The sequence below is a fragment of the Galeopterus variegatus genome, unplaced genomic scaffold (genome assembly GCF_000696425.1).
Source record: "Galeopterus variegatus unplaced genomic scaffold, G_variegatus-3.0.2 Scaffold48, whole genome shotgun sequence".
Lineage (NCBI taxonomy): Eukaryota > Metazoa > Chordata > Mammalia > Dermoptera > Cynocephalidae > Galeopterus > Galeopterus variegatus.
In genome coordinates, this window is record NW_007726159.1 from 709,780 (window position 1) to 722,983 (window position 13,204).

Below are 13,204 nucleotides of genomic sequence, written 5' to 3' on the forward strand. Positions count from 1 at the left end.
TTGTTGATGATCAAAGTAAATTGATGTTTTAGGACAGTAGATATTATCACCTGTGACTTCACCTTGCCTCTTCTGTTTTTTATCTACTAAATACGACCCTGACTGTGGAAGACATAGGTGTGCATATGTAGCTGCATAAATAAAAGTAATCTCTGGTCAAAAGACTCATGATGATCTGTCTGATAGTTTCACCCAGAGAACTATCTTTCCCTCCAATACACCATTAAACAGAATCTAAGAGATTGTATATTGAGTAAAACATATCCAATAAAAACGAAAATTAAAACTATGACCAGATTAATAAAAATATCTACTCATAGATGTTCTAAATATAGTCTTAAACACAGTTACACCCAATATCTTTTATTTCATACAGAAAAAATCAGAAGACCCACTTTTACCTTATAAGGTCTAAGTTCCTGGTATCTCAGTTTTAGTATTCCTACCATTGATAAAGCAGACCAAAAAGAAATTAAAAAAATAAAGATAGTTTATCAAATCAATTAGGTTTATTAAGATAATTACAATGGATGCCACAATTACATGAAATAGCACAGATATAAACGGCACGGAGTGAATATTAAGTGTATTAAATAACAAAGGCAGATGGCCCTGTTGGCTTACAATATATTTCACTCTTGATAATTCAAATACATTAGTCAGAAGATTGCTAAATAATGAGGCAGAAATAGTAAAAGGAATAACCCATGTTAACGAGGGGATAACTCAATTAGTCCATGTGATAGCCACAGGATCTACAGAAAAACAAAAATACACAAAAGGACATATGTTAAAAAAGAAAAACTAATGGTAAACATTTTAATACTACTCCTAAATGAAAACAAAATTTTAAAAGTAATTAAGAAAATTTAATTTTGGTTAATTTTGTTGTTTATTTTCTTATTTACACTTACATGGGTCCATTTTAGCCTTATCACACTGTATTATAAGTGATCAACATTTTATGTCTTCCACAATAGAACAGGAATTTTTGAAGGCAAGGATTATTCATTTCTTTTCTGTAAAACTAGTACTTCACTCTGTGACAGACATATACAGACATACCTCATTTTACTGCACTTTTCTTTATTGTGCTTTGCAGATGTATTTTCACAAATTGAAGGTTTGTGGTAATCCTGCACTGAGCAAGTCCGTCAGCACCATTTTTCCAACAGCATGTGTTCACTTTGTGTCTCTGTCACATTTCAGTAATTCTTGCAATATTTCAAACTTTTTCATTATTATTATATCTGTCCTGGTGATCTGTGATCAGTGTTCTTTGATGTTACTATTGTAATTGTTTCCAGGTGCCATGAACCATGCCTATACAACATGGAAAATTTAATAGATAAATGCTGTGTGTGTTCTAAATGCTCTACTAACTGGCCATTCTACCATCTCTCTCCCTCTCATAGAGTCTCTCTATTTCCTGAGACACAACAATATTGAAATTAGGCTAATTGATAATCCTACAACGGCCTCCAAGTGTTCAAGTGAAAGGAAGAGTCACATGTCTCTCACTCTAAGTCAAAAGCTAGAAATGGTTAAGCTCAGTGAGGAAGGCATGTGGAAAGCTGAGACAGGCTGAAAGCTGGGCCTCTTGTGCCGAACAGTTAGCCAAGTTGTGAATGCAGAGGAAACATTCTTGAAGGAAATTAAAAGTGCTGCTCCAGTGAACACATGAATGATAAGAAAGGGAAACAGCCTTACTGCTGATGTGGAGAAAGTTTTAGTGGTCTGGATAGAAGATCAAACCAGCCACAACACTCCCTTAAGTCAAAGCCTAATCCAGAGCAAGGTCCCAGGCAAGGAGGCTGCAGAAGAAAAGTTTGAAGCTAGCAGACATTGTTTCATGAGACTTAAGGAAAGAAGCCATCTCTATAACATCAAAGTGCAAGGTGAAGCAGTAAGTGCTGATGTAGAAGCTGCAGCAGTCAATTAGCCAGAAGATATAGCTAAGATCATTGATGAAAGTGGTTGCACTAAACAACAGATTTTCAATAAAGACAAAACAGCCTTATATTGGAAGAAGATGCCATCTAGGACTTTCATAGCTAGAGAGGAGAAGTCAATGACTGGCTTCAAAGTTTCAAAGGCAGGCTGACTCTCTTGTTAGGGGCTAATGCAGCTGGTGACTTTAAGTTGAAGCCAATGCTTATTGACTGTTCCAAAAATCCTAGGGCTCTTAAGAATTACACTAAATCTTCTCTATCTGTGCTCTATAAATGGAAGAACAAAGCATGGATGACAGCACATTTGTTTGCAGGATGGTTTACTGAATATTTTAAGCCCACTGTTGAGATTTGCTCCTCAGAAAAAAAGATTCCTTTCAAAAAATATTACTGCTCATTGACAATTCACCCAGTCACCCAAGAGCTCTGATGGAGATGTACAAGGAGATTAATGTTGTTTTCATGCCTGCTAACACAACATTCATTCTGCAGCCCATGGATCAAGGAGTAATTTCAACTTTGAAGTCTTATTACTTAAGAAATACATTTTATAAGGTTACAGCTGCCATACATCGTGATTCTTCTGATGGACCTGGGCAAAGTAAGTTGAAAACCTCCTGGAAGGGATTTACTATTCTTGATGACATTAAGAACATTCATGACTCATGGAAAGAGGTCAAAATATCAACCTTAACAGGAGTTTGGAAGAAGTTGATTCCAACCCTCATGGATGACTTTGAGGGATTCAAGACTTCAGTGGAGGAAGTAATTGCACTGTGGTGGAAATAGCAGGAAAACTAGACCTGCAAGTGGAGCATGAAGATGTGACTGAATTTCTGCCATCTCATGATTAAACTTGAACAGATAAGGAGTTGCTCCTTATGGATGAGCAAAGAAAGTGGTTTCTTGAGATGGTGATGTGAACATTGTTGAAATGACAACAAAGGATTTAGAATATTACATAAACTCAACTGATAAAGCAGCAGCTGAGTCTGAGAGGACTGATTCTAATTTTGAAAGAGGTTCTACCGTGGATAAAAATGCTATCAAACAGCATCGTGTGCTACAGAGAAATGTTTTGTGAAAGGAAGAATCAATCCATGCAACAAACTTCATTGTTGTCCTATTTTAAGAAATTGCCACAGCCACCCCAATATTCAGCAGCCACCACCTTGAGCCATCAACAACCATCGACATCCAGGCAAGACCCTCCACCAGCAAAAGGTTACGACTTGTCGAAGGTTCAGATGATCAAAGCAATAAATTTTTAATTAAGGTATGTACATTGTTTTTTTAGACAGAATGCTATTGTGCACTTAATAGACTACAGTATAATGTAAACCTAACTTTTATATGCACTGGAAGCCAAAAAATTAATGTGACTCACCTTATTGCAATATTTGCTTAATTGCTGTGTCAGAAACTGAACCCACAGTATCTCTGACGTATGCCTGTAGAGTTTTCAATAAATAATTGTGAAATGAATTGATTTTGTTGAATGGATGATGTAATGCATGCTTGTTTTCTAAAACTAGCTCACAGAGTGCTGATACTTGCAGCCAAACTCAAAAAAGCACAGTGCAGTACTGCTGACACAGAAATGAGCCTTACACACATCATGATACAATTTGAAATGCTTAACAGAAAAATGAACCAAGTAGACAAAGAAAATAAATTACACACAGATAAAAACATTTATGACATTTGAGACTTGTCTGCAGACCAGCGTTCCTCAACTGGAGGTGATTTTGCTCATCAGGATCATTTAGCAACATCTGAAGACTTTTTTGGTTGTCAAAATTCGAGAGATACATTGCTACTGGCATATAGTGGGTGGAGACCAAAGGTGCTGCTAAACATTCTACAATGCACAGGACAGCCCCCTACAACAAAGAATTATATAGTCCAAAATGTCAACAGTACTAAGATGGAGAAACCCTGCTATAGGCCAACCTTTAGAGAATATTCTGATTTTTTTTTTTTTTTTTTTTGCTTAAAGGTGAGATGACTTTATGAACACTAAGTGTTCATAAGTCAGTAGGTATAAAAGGCATTAATGAAGAAAGTCATTCACAAGAATTCACTTAAGTCTAATTTATATTGTATAGATATGTGCTAGGACAGATCATTTAGTCACAGAGAAACAAGTTCTCAGTTTTTCAATAGAATGAGTACAGGAGGGCCTAGTGTCCCTGGGGGAAGGTGTCCTCTGGGGTTTTTCTATTGTGCCAAGGTTGGTTTCCAGGGAAACCTCTGGGACATTGAAATACTGGCTTGTACCAAATAGTAAGACTTTTAAAATGTGACAAAATTAAAATGTCATCAATAGTTCTTGTTCTTAAAGATCTTTATTTTTTTAACACATTTTAAATAGCCTCAAGTGCCATTTCACTTTTCCCTTTAGTGCTATTCTACAATATTGGGTCTTGTTTTAAAACATCATTTGTCCTACTTATTGTTCATTTCAAATAGGGTATTGTTGGTTGCTCCTCCTGGATACTCATTCCTCCACACTTTTCCTATTTTCAGACCCATTTCAGAACTCTTTCTTTCCAGTAATGCAATGGAAATTCCCCTTTAATTTCCTAGTGTGCTTTCTACAAATGTGATTGGTTATAACTCAAGAAGGGCCAGGTGCAGCCTTACCAGTGCTGGCTGGCAAAAGTCAACCTCTTTCTACATAATCTTTGTCTCTATCTCACAAGTGATCCTTTTCCTTCTCACTCTTTTCCACGTGTCATCTCTTTTCATTTAAAAATTATATTATATATGCTTTTGGTAGAAAGCAAAAATAGCACTGAAGCACATAAAGTAAAAAGTAAATGTCCCTCTCCTCACCAATTTCTCGTTCATGTACCCCAAAGGTAATGACTGTTAACCTATCTTTGGATCCTCTTCCAGGAATTTTCCATGAATACATGAGCATCTGTGAGAGTTGTATGCATGTGTACATGTATGTGTGTGAGCATGCGTGCATGCATACGTGCTTAGGCTTGCTTTTTTCACTTTCTAATGTATCTTGATTGGATTAGTACAATTCTCCGTATTTCATTATATAACTGTAAATTAATTTGTCTGCCCATTCCACACTGGTGGGATTTGTAGGTTTTTCTGTTTTTTTGCTAACATAAAGCGTGCTTTAACAAAAACCCTCATGCCTTCCATATTTGATAGTTGTGCAATTCTCCTCAGAGTAAATTCTTAGGAGTGAGACTTGTGAGTCCAAAGGTATATACATTTTTAATAAGGGCAATATTACAAAATTACCCTCCAAAAATGGTTGCATCAACTTGCCAGTAAGTGATTCTAAAATTGCCATTTTCTTTTTAAAATTCTCAGCCACACCTGGGTACTTGGGACCCACTACCTACAGAATGCTTCTGGACAGGAAAACCATCTTAGCCTTTGTTCCTGTATAATTTATTAACTGTTTTAGATTACCTTGCCTTATGCCAACATTCTCTATTTTTAAATATGGCATGGAACCTTCCAGAACACCTGATGTGAACACTCCTGCCAGCAGTGTGTTACCAAGGCTTCAGGAACACTGAAATCCTAAGGCTGAAAAAGCTGGATTCTCACTGTGCTATTTCCACACTTCTCATTCTAGAGGGACAAACTTCCCTCTGCAGTTGTAGACCTTATTCACAATAAAAGCTATTTTTTCTAAGAGAATAATAAATAAAGAAACAGATCAGAGCTCCAATACTGACAGACAAAAAGATTGGATGAATAATACTATTGTTTTTTTTCTATGCAAACCACAGAATCCAATATTTATCACAGCTTAGTATAATGTTTTCAATGTTCCTCAAATAAAATGTAGCATTCAATTCATACCATTTCATAGATACTCTATATTCCCTTGGGAACTTTTCATGTCTTTCAAATATACCTGTTTGATTAAAAAAATGCACTCTTTGATCCTCAGACTTCCTTAATTTAAGAACCTGATTTTTTGCTTATAACTTCCCCCCTAATTATATAAAGTATGCACTTCAGTAAAGAAAATTTGGAAAATTTAGTGTAGAGTAAAGCAAAAATTACCCACAATACTATCCCAGCTGATCAGCATTGTTAAATGTNCATGGAAAATTTAATAGATAAATGCTGTGTGTGTTCTAAATGCTCTACTAACTGGCCATTCTACCATCTCTCTCCCTCTCATAGAGTCTCTCTATTTCCTGAGACACAACAATATTGAAATTAGGCTAATTGATAATCCTACAACGGCCTCCAAGTGTTCAAGTGAAAGGAAGAGTCACATGTCTCTCACTCTAAGTCAAAAGCTAGAAATGGTTAAGCTCAGTGAGGAAGGCATGTGGAAAGCTGAGACAGGCTGAAAGCTGGGCCTCTTGTGCCGAACAGTTAGCCAAGTTGTGAATGCAGAGGAAACATTCTTGAAGGAAATTAAAAGTGCTGCTCCAGTGAACACATGAATGATAAGAAAGGGAAACAGCCTTACTGCTGATGTGGAGAAAGTTTTAGTGGTCTGGATAGAAGATCAAACCAGCCACAACACTCCCTTAAGTCAAAGCCTAATCCAGAGCAAGGTCCCAGGCAAGGAGGCTGCAGAAGAAAAGTTTGAAGCTAGCAGACATTGTTTCATGAGACTTAAGGAAAGAAGCCATCTCTATAACATCAAAGTGCAAGGTGAAGCAGTAAGTGCTGATGTAGAAGCTGCAGCAGTCAATTAGCCAGAAGATATAGCTAAGATCATTGATGAAAGTGGTTGCACTAAACAACAGATTTTCAATAAAGACAAAACAGCCTTATATTGGAAGAAGATGCCATCTAGGACTTTCATAGCTAGAGAGGAGAAGTCAATGACTGGCTTCAAAGTTTCAAAGGCAGGCTGACTCTCTTGTTAGGGGCTAATGCAGCTGGTGACTTTAAGTTGAAGCCAATGCTTATTGACTGTTCCAAAAATCCTAGGGCTCTTAAGAATTACACTAAATCTTCTCTATCTGTGCTCTATAAATGGAAGAACAAAGCATCTTGTTAGGGGCTAATGCAGCTGGTGACTTTAAGTTGAAGCCAATGCTTATTGACTGTTCCCAAAATCCTAGGGCTCTTAAGAATTACGCTAAATCTTCTCTATCTGTGCTCTATAAATGGAAGAACAAAGCATGGATGACAGCACATTTGTTTGCAGGATGGTTTACTGAATATTTTAAGCCCACTGTTGAGATTTGCTCCTCAGAAAAAAAGATTCCTTTCAAAAAATATTACTGCTCATTGACAATTCACCCAGTCACCCAAGAGCTCTGATGGAGATGTACAAGGAGATTAATGTTGTTTTCATGCCTGCTAACACAACATTCATTCTGCAGCCCATGGATCAAGGAGTAATTTCAACTTTGAAGTCTTATTACTTAAGAAATACATTTTATAAGGTTACAGCTGCCATACATCGTGATTCTTCTGATGGACCTGGGCAAAGTAAGTTGAAAACCTCCTGGAAGGGATTTACTATTCTTGATGACATTAAGAACATTCATGACTCATGGAAAGAGGTCAAAATATCAACCTTAACAGGAGTTTGGAAGAAGTTGATTCCAACCCTCATGGATGACTTTGAGGGATTCAAGACTTCAGTGGAGGAAGTAATTGCACTGTGGTGGAAATAGCAGGAAAACTAGACCTGCAAGTGGAGCATGAAGATGTGACTGAATTTCTGCCATCTCATGATTAAACTTGAACAGATAAGGAGTTGCTCCTTATGGATGAGCAAAGAAAGTGGTTTCTTGAGATGGTGATGTGAACATTGTTGAAATGACAACAAAGGATTTAGAATATTACATAAACTCAACTGATAAAGCAGCAGCTGAGTCTGAGAGGACTGATTCTAATTTTGAAAGAGGTTCTACCGTGGATAAAAATGCTATCAAACAGCATCGTGTGCTACAGAGAAATGTTTTGTGAAAGGAAGAATCAATCCATGCAACAAACTTCATTGTTGTCCTATTTTAAGAAATTGCCACAGCCACCCCAATATTCAGCAGCCACCACCTTGAGCCATCAACAACCATCGACATCCAGGCAAGACCCTCCACCAGCAAAAGGTTACGACTTGTCGAAGGTTCAGATGATCAAAGCAATAAATTTTTAATTAAGGTATGTACATTGTTTTTTTAGACAGAATGCTATTGTGCACTTAATAGACTACAGTATAATGTAAACCTAACTTTTATATGCACTGGAAGCCAAAAAATTAATGTGACTCACCTTATTGCAATATTTGCTTAATTGCTGTGTCAGAAACTGAACCCACAGTATCTCTGACGTATGCCTGTAGAGTTTTCAATAAATAATTGTGAAATGAATTGATTTTGTTGAATGGATGATGTAATGCATGCTTGTTTTCTAAAACTAGCTCACAGAGTGCTGATACTTGCAGCCAAACTCAAAAAAGCACAGTGCAGTACTGCTGACACAGAAATGAGCCTTACACACATCATGATACAATTTGAAATGCTTAACAGAAAAATGAACCAAGTAGACAAAGAAAATAAATTACACACAGATAAAAACATTTATGACATTTGAGACTTGTCTGCAGACCAGCGTTCCTCAACTGGAGGTGATTTTGCTCATCAGGATCATTTAGCAACATCTGAAGACTTTTTTGGTTGTCAAAATTCGAGAGATACATTGCTACTGGCATATAGTGGGTGGAGACCAAAGGTGCTGCTAAACATTCTACAATGCACAGGACAGCCCCCTACAACAAAGAATTATATAGTCCAAAATGTCAACAGTACTAAGATGGAGAAACCCTGCTATAGGCCAACCTTTAGAGAATATTCTGATTTTTTTTTTTTTTTTTTTTGCTTAAAGGTGAGATGACTTTATGAACACTAAGTGTTCATAAGTCAGTAGGTATAAAAGGCATTAATGAAGAAAGTCATTCACAAGAATTCACTTAAGTCTAATTTATATTGTATAGATATGTGCTAGGACAGATCATTTAGTCACAGAGAAACAAGTTCTCAGTTTTTCAATAGAATGAGTACAGGAGGGCCTAGTGTCCCTGGGGGAAGGTGTCCTCTGGGGTTTTTCTATTGTGCCAAGGTTGGTTTCCAGGGAAACCTCTGGGACATTGAAATACTGGCTTGTACCAAATAGTAAGACTTTTAAAATGTGACAAAATTAAAATGTCATCAATAGTTCTTGTTCTTAAAGATCTTTATTTTTTTAACACATTTTAAATAGCCTCAAGTGCCATTTCACTTTTCCCTTTAGTGCTATTCTACAATATTGGGTCTTGTTTTAAAACATCATTTGTCCTACTTATTGTTCATTTCAAATAGGGTATTGTTGGTTGCTCCTCCTGGATACTCATTCCTCCACACTTTTCCTATTTTCAGACCCATTTCAGAACTCTTTCTTTCCAGTAATGCAATGGAAATTCCCCTTTAATTTCCTAGTGTGCTTTCTACAAATGTGATTGGTTATAACTCAAGAAGGGCCAGGTGCAGCCTTACCAGTGCTGGCTGGCAAAAGTCAACCTCTTTCTACATAATCTTTGTCTCTATCTCACAAGTGATCCTTTTCCTTCTCACTCTTTTCCACGTGTCATCTCTTTTCATTTAAAAATTATATTATATATGCTTTTGGTAGAAAGCAAAAATAGCACTGAAGCACATAAAGTAAAAAGTAAATGTCCCTCTCCTCACCAATTTCTCGTTCATGTACCCCAAAGGTAATGACTGTTAACCTATCTTTGGATCCTCTTCCAGGAATTTTCCATGAATACATGAGCATCTGTGAGAGTTGTATGCATGTGTACATGTATGTGTGTGAGCATGCGTGCATGCATACGTGCTTAGGCTTGCTTTTTTCACTTTCTAATGTATCTTGATTGGATTAGTACAATTCTCCGTATTTCATTATATAACTGTAAATTAATTTGTCTGCCCATTCCACACTGGTGGGATTTGTAGGTTTTTCTGTTTTTTTGCTAACATAAAGCGTGCTTTAACAAAAACCCTCATGCCTTCCATATTTGATAGTTGTGCAATTCTCCTCAGAGTAAATTCTTAGGAGTGAGACTTGTGAGTCCAAAGGTATATACATTTTTAATAAGGGCAATATTACAAAATTACCCTCCAAAAATGGTTGCATCAACTTGCCAGTAAGTGATTCTAAAATTGCCATTTTCTTTTTAAAATTCTCAGCCACACCTGGGTACTTGGGACCCACTACCTACAGAATGCTTCTGGACAGGAAAACCATCTTAGCCTTTGTTCCTGTATAATTTATTAACTGTTTTAGATTACCTTGCCTTATGCCAACATTCTCTATTTTTAAATATGGCATGGAACCTTCCAGAACACCTGATGTGAACACTCCTGCCAGCAGTGTGTTACCAAGGCTTCAGGAACACTGAAATCCTAAGGCTGAAAAAGCTGGATTCTCACTGTGCTATTTCCACACTTCTCATTCTAGAGGGACAAACTTCCCTCTGCAGTTGTAGACCTTATTCACAATAAAAGCTATTTTTTCTAAGAGAATAATAAATAAAGAAACAGATCAGAGCTCCAATACTGACAGACAAAAAGATTGGATGAATAATACTATTGTTTTTTTTCTATGCAAACCACAGAATCCAATATTTATCACAGCTTAGTATAATGTTTTCAATGTTCCTCAAATAAAATGTAGCATTCAATTCATACCATTTCATAGATACTCTATATTCCCTTGGGAACTTTTCATGTCTTTCAAATATACCTGTTTGATTAAAAAAATGCACTCTTTGATCCTCAGACTTCCTTAATTTAAGAACCTGATTTTTTGCTTATAACTTCCCCCCTAATTATATAAAGTATGCACTTCAGTAAAGAAAATTTGGAAAATTTGGAACTTTTCATGTCTTTCAAATATACCTGTTTGATTAAAAAAATGCACTCTTTGATCCTCAAACTTCCTTAATTTAAGAACCTGATTTTTTGCTTATAACTTCCCCCCTAATTATATAAAGTATGCACTTCAGTAAAGAAAATTTGGAAGTGTAGAGTAAAGCAAAAATTACCCACAATACTATCCCAGCTGATCAGCATTGTTAAATGTTCACTTTCTGTTTTATATCATAATATAGATCCTGCATTTTTCCTCATTATTGCATTGTAAACACTGTCCCTTTACCTCAAGGATTCATCAACAATATGATATTTGAAAAAGCTCAGCTTGGTCTATTATATGGATTTCCATAAATTATTTATTTATTTCAAATTTTATTGAAAATTTTGGTGATCTTTAAGTTTTTGCCATCATACATAATGCTATGGTGGCAGTTTCTATACATACAATTTTTATGTACTTATGTAGCTCTGATTATTTTCTTAATTTAAATTGCCCCCTGATAAAATATTTGGATTCAAAAAATTAATTTAGAATTTAAACAAAGACTAAGGATTGCATGCCTAAAAAAATAAGCACTGTACACCAAATGCAAAATATTTGATTGCAAGTCAAAACACTTCATGAGTTTTCCACACATTCCAAAACTATTAGGCCACCCACAGACTTGTTGCCACCCTTATGATACACCGGAGGAGATATTCACAATTTTTTAATAACCAGAATGGTCAGAGCACTGGCAGTCCCAACAGATGCCAGCTTTGATGAACCACAACAGCTGTGCCAGATGATCAGCAGCCCTTACCACACTCATAATTGAATTTGCAAATTTACTCTTTACTACATCAAGGTAGTTAGTAAATCACTGCTTATTATAGTTTCCCATTTGGTTTGCTCCCATATATACTCAGAATCTGAATTATACCTACTTTACAGTTCCCTAAAACACCTAGACGACTATGAATCAGCACTGATACCACGTGGCAGCACCTTGCATGGCAGTCACATAAGAATTGAGGGAAAGTTTGTTAGAATGTTTATATTAAAACTTCTTAGCTTTACTTCCAGTGCCTCAAAGATTCACTGAAAGAATAATAGCTATTCAAAAGAAATTAGAGAAATTAGTCCAAAAGGTTCTGGGTGATAGGTTTACCTTGGAAAGTGGTGCCTCCACGTTTAACTCTGGTGTGAGGAAATTACTAGTCTTCCACTCTCCCTGTTTCTCATTTCTTTCCTAATTTCCTTCTGTTCCTTGAATCTGTCAATCATTTGTAAATGTATGTTTATTTCTTTAAGATTATCTTATTCTCTTATTTTTCATTCTACAATTGGGCTCTAAGATAGTTATTTTGAAGTCAAATTTCCAATATGTTCAGGGCCCTTTGCCACCATAAATGTTAGAGCTATTTATGGTAAATAACTACATTATTTTAAATATTAATATTAGTTATATGCATCAGTTGACTGTGAGCATCTATAGTAGCCCTTTCCACAGTTTCAGTTACCATGGTTAACTGAGGTCCAAACATAGGTGAGTACAGTCCAACTAAGATATTTTGAGAGAGAGAGAGAGAGAGAAGCTGGACCACATTCACATTACTTATATTACAGTATATTGCTACAATCGTTCTATTTTATTATTAGTTATTGTTGCTAATCTCTTCCTGTGTCAGGTTTATAAATTAAATTTTATCATATTTGTATATATATGTATATATACACACACACACACATATATACAGGAAAAAACATAGTATACATAAGGTTCAACACTATCCACAGTTTCAGGTATCCCCCACAGGTAAAAGGGGACTACTGTACTCATTTAACTGCTAATGCCCTACATTTCAAACTTATCATTCTTTGTGTCACTTAGAAGGACACTGAGAATCAAATGTTTTGAAAGTTTTAGTAGACTTGGTTATAGAGTGTCACCATGGTGAGAAGAGATCATGAAAGGAATATTAATATTTTGAATCTGGTCTGCACCATACATTGGCATTATATATACCTTTCTATATTATCAGAAAATGCACAACCATGTTTCAATATGAATCTCCTTTCTAAGCCAAAGCGTACTCTTTGGCCCTCTGTTATTTTAGAAAATTAGAAGTTGGCTCGTTGGCTCTATATGTAGAATAATGAATAGCAAACAGCAGATTGGTTAAAAAAAAAAAAAGGCAGACTGGTAAAGTGATACTTAAGATATGCTGATAGGACCAGCACTTTATTTATTGTCTTAGCTATTTGCTTACAAACCTGAAGAGAACATTTCCCTGGGCATCAGAACAGTCAGGCAGGAAATGTTAACCAGTAAATAAACCAGAGTCAGCAGAGGCAATGCAGTAAATACGCATTTGAGAACTGTCGTGCTGGGTTTCTTCAGC

General features: G+C 36.1%; 1 protein-coding gene across 1 annotated transcript in view; it reads right to left on the reverse strand.

Moving 5' to 3' along the window:
* SLC7A13 (solute carrier family 7 (anionic amino acid transporter), member 13) overlaps positions 1 to 13,204 on the reverse strand; it is a 24,765-nt gene that overhangs the window by 3,554 nt on the left and 8,007 nt on the right. Inside the window, 3 exon segments of the mRNA XM_008572666.1 lie at positions 402 to 479; positions 481 to 755; positions 13,077 to 13,204. The exon segment at positions 13,077 to 13,204 is cut by the window's right edge and continues 33 nt beyond it. Coding sequence (XP_008570888.1) covers positions 402 to 479; positions 481 to 755; positions 13,077 to 13,204 — 481 coding nt within the window.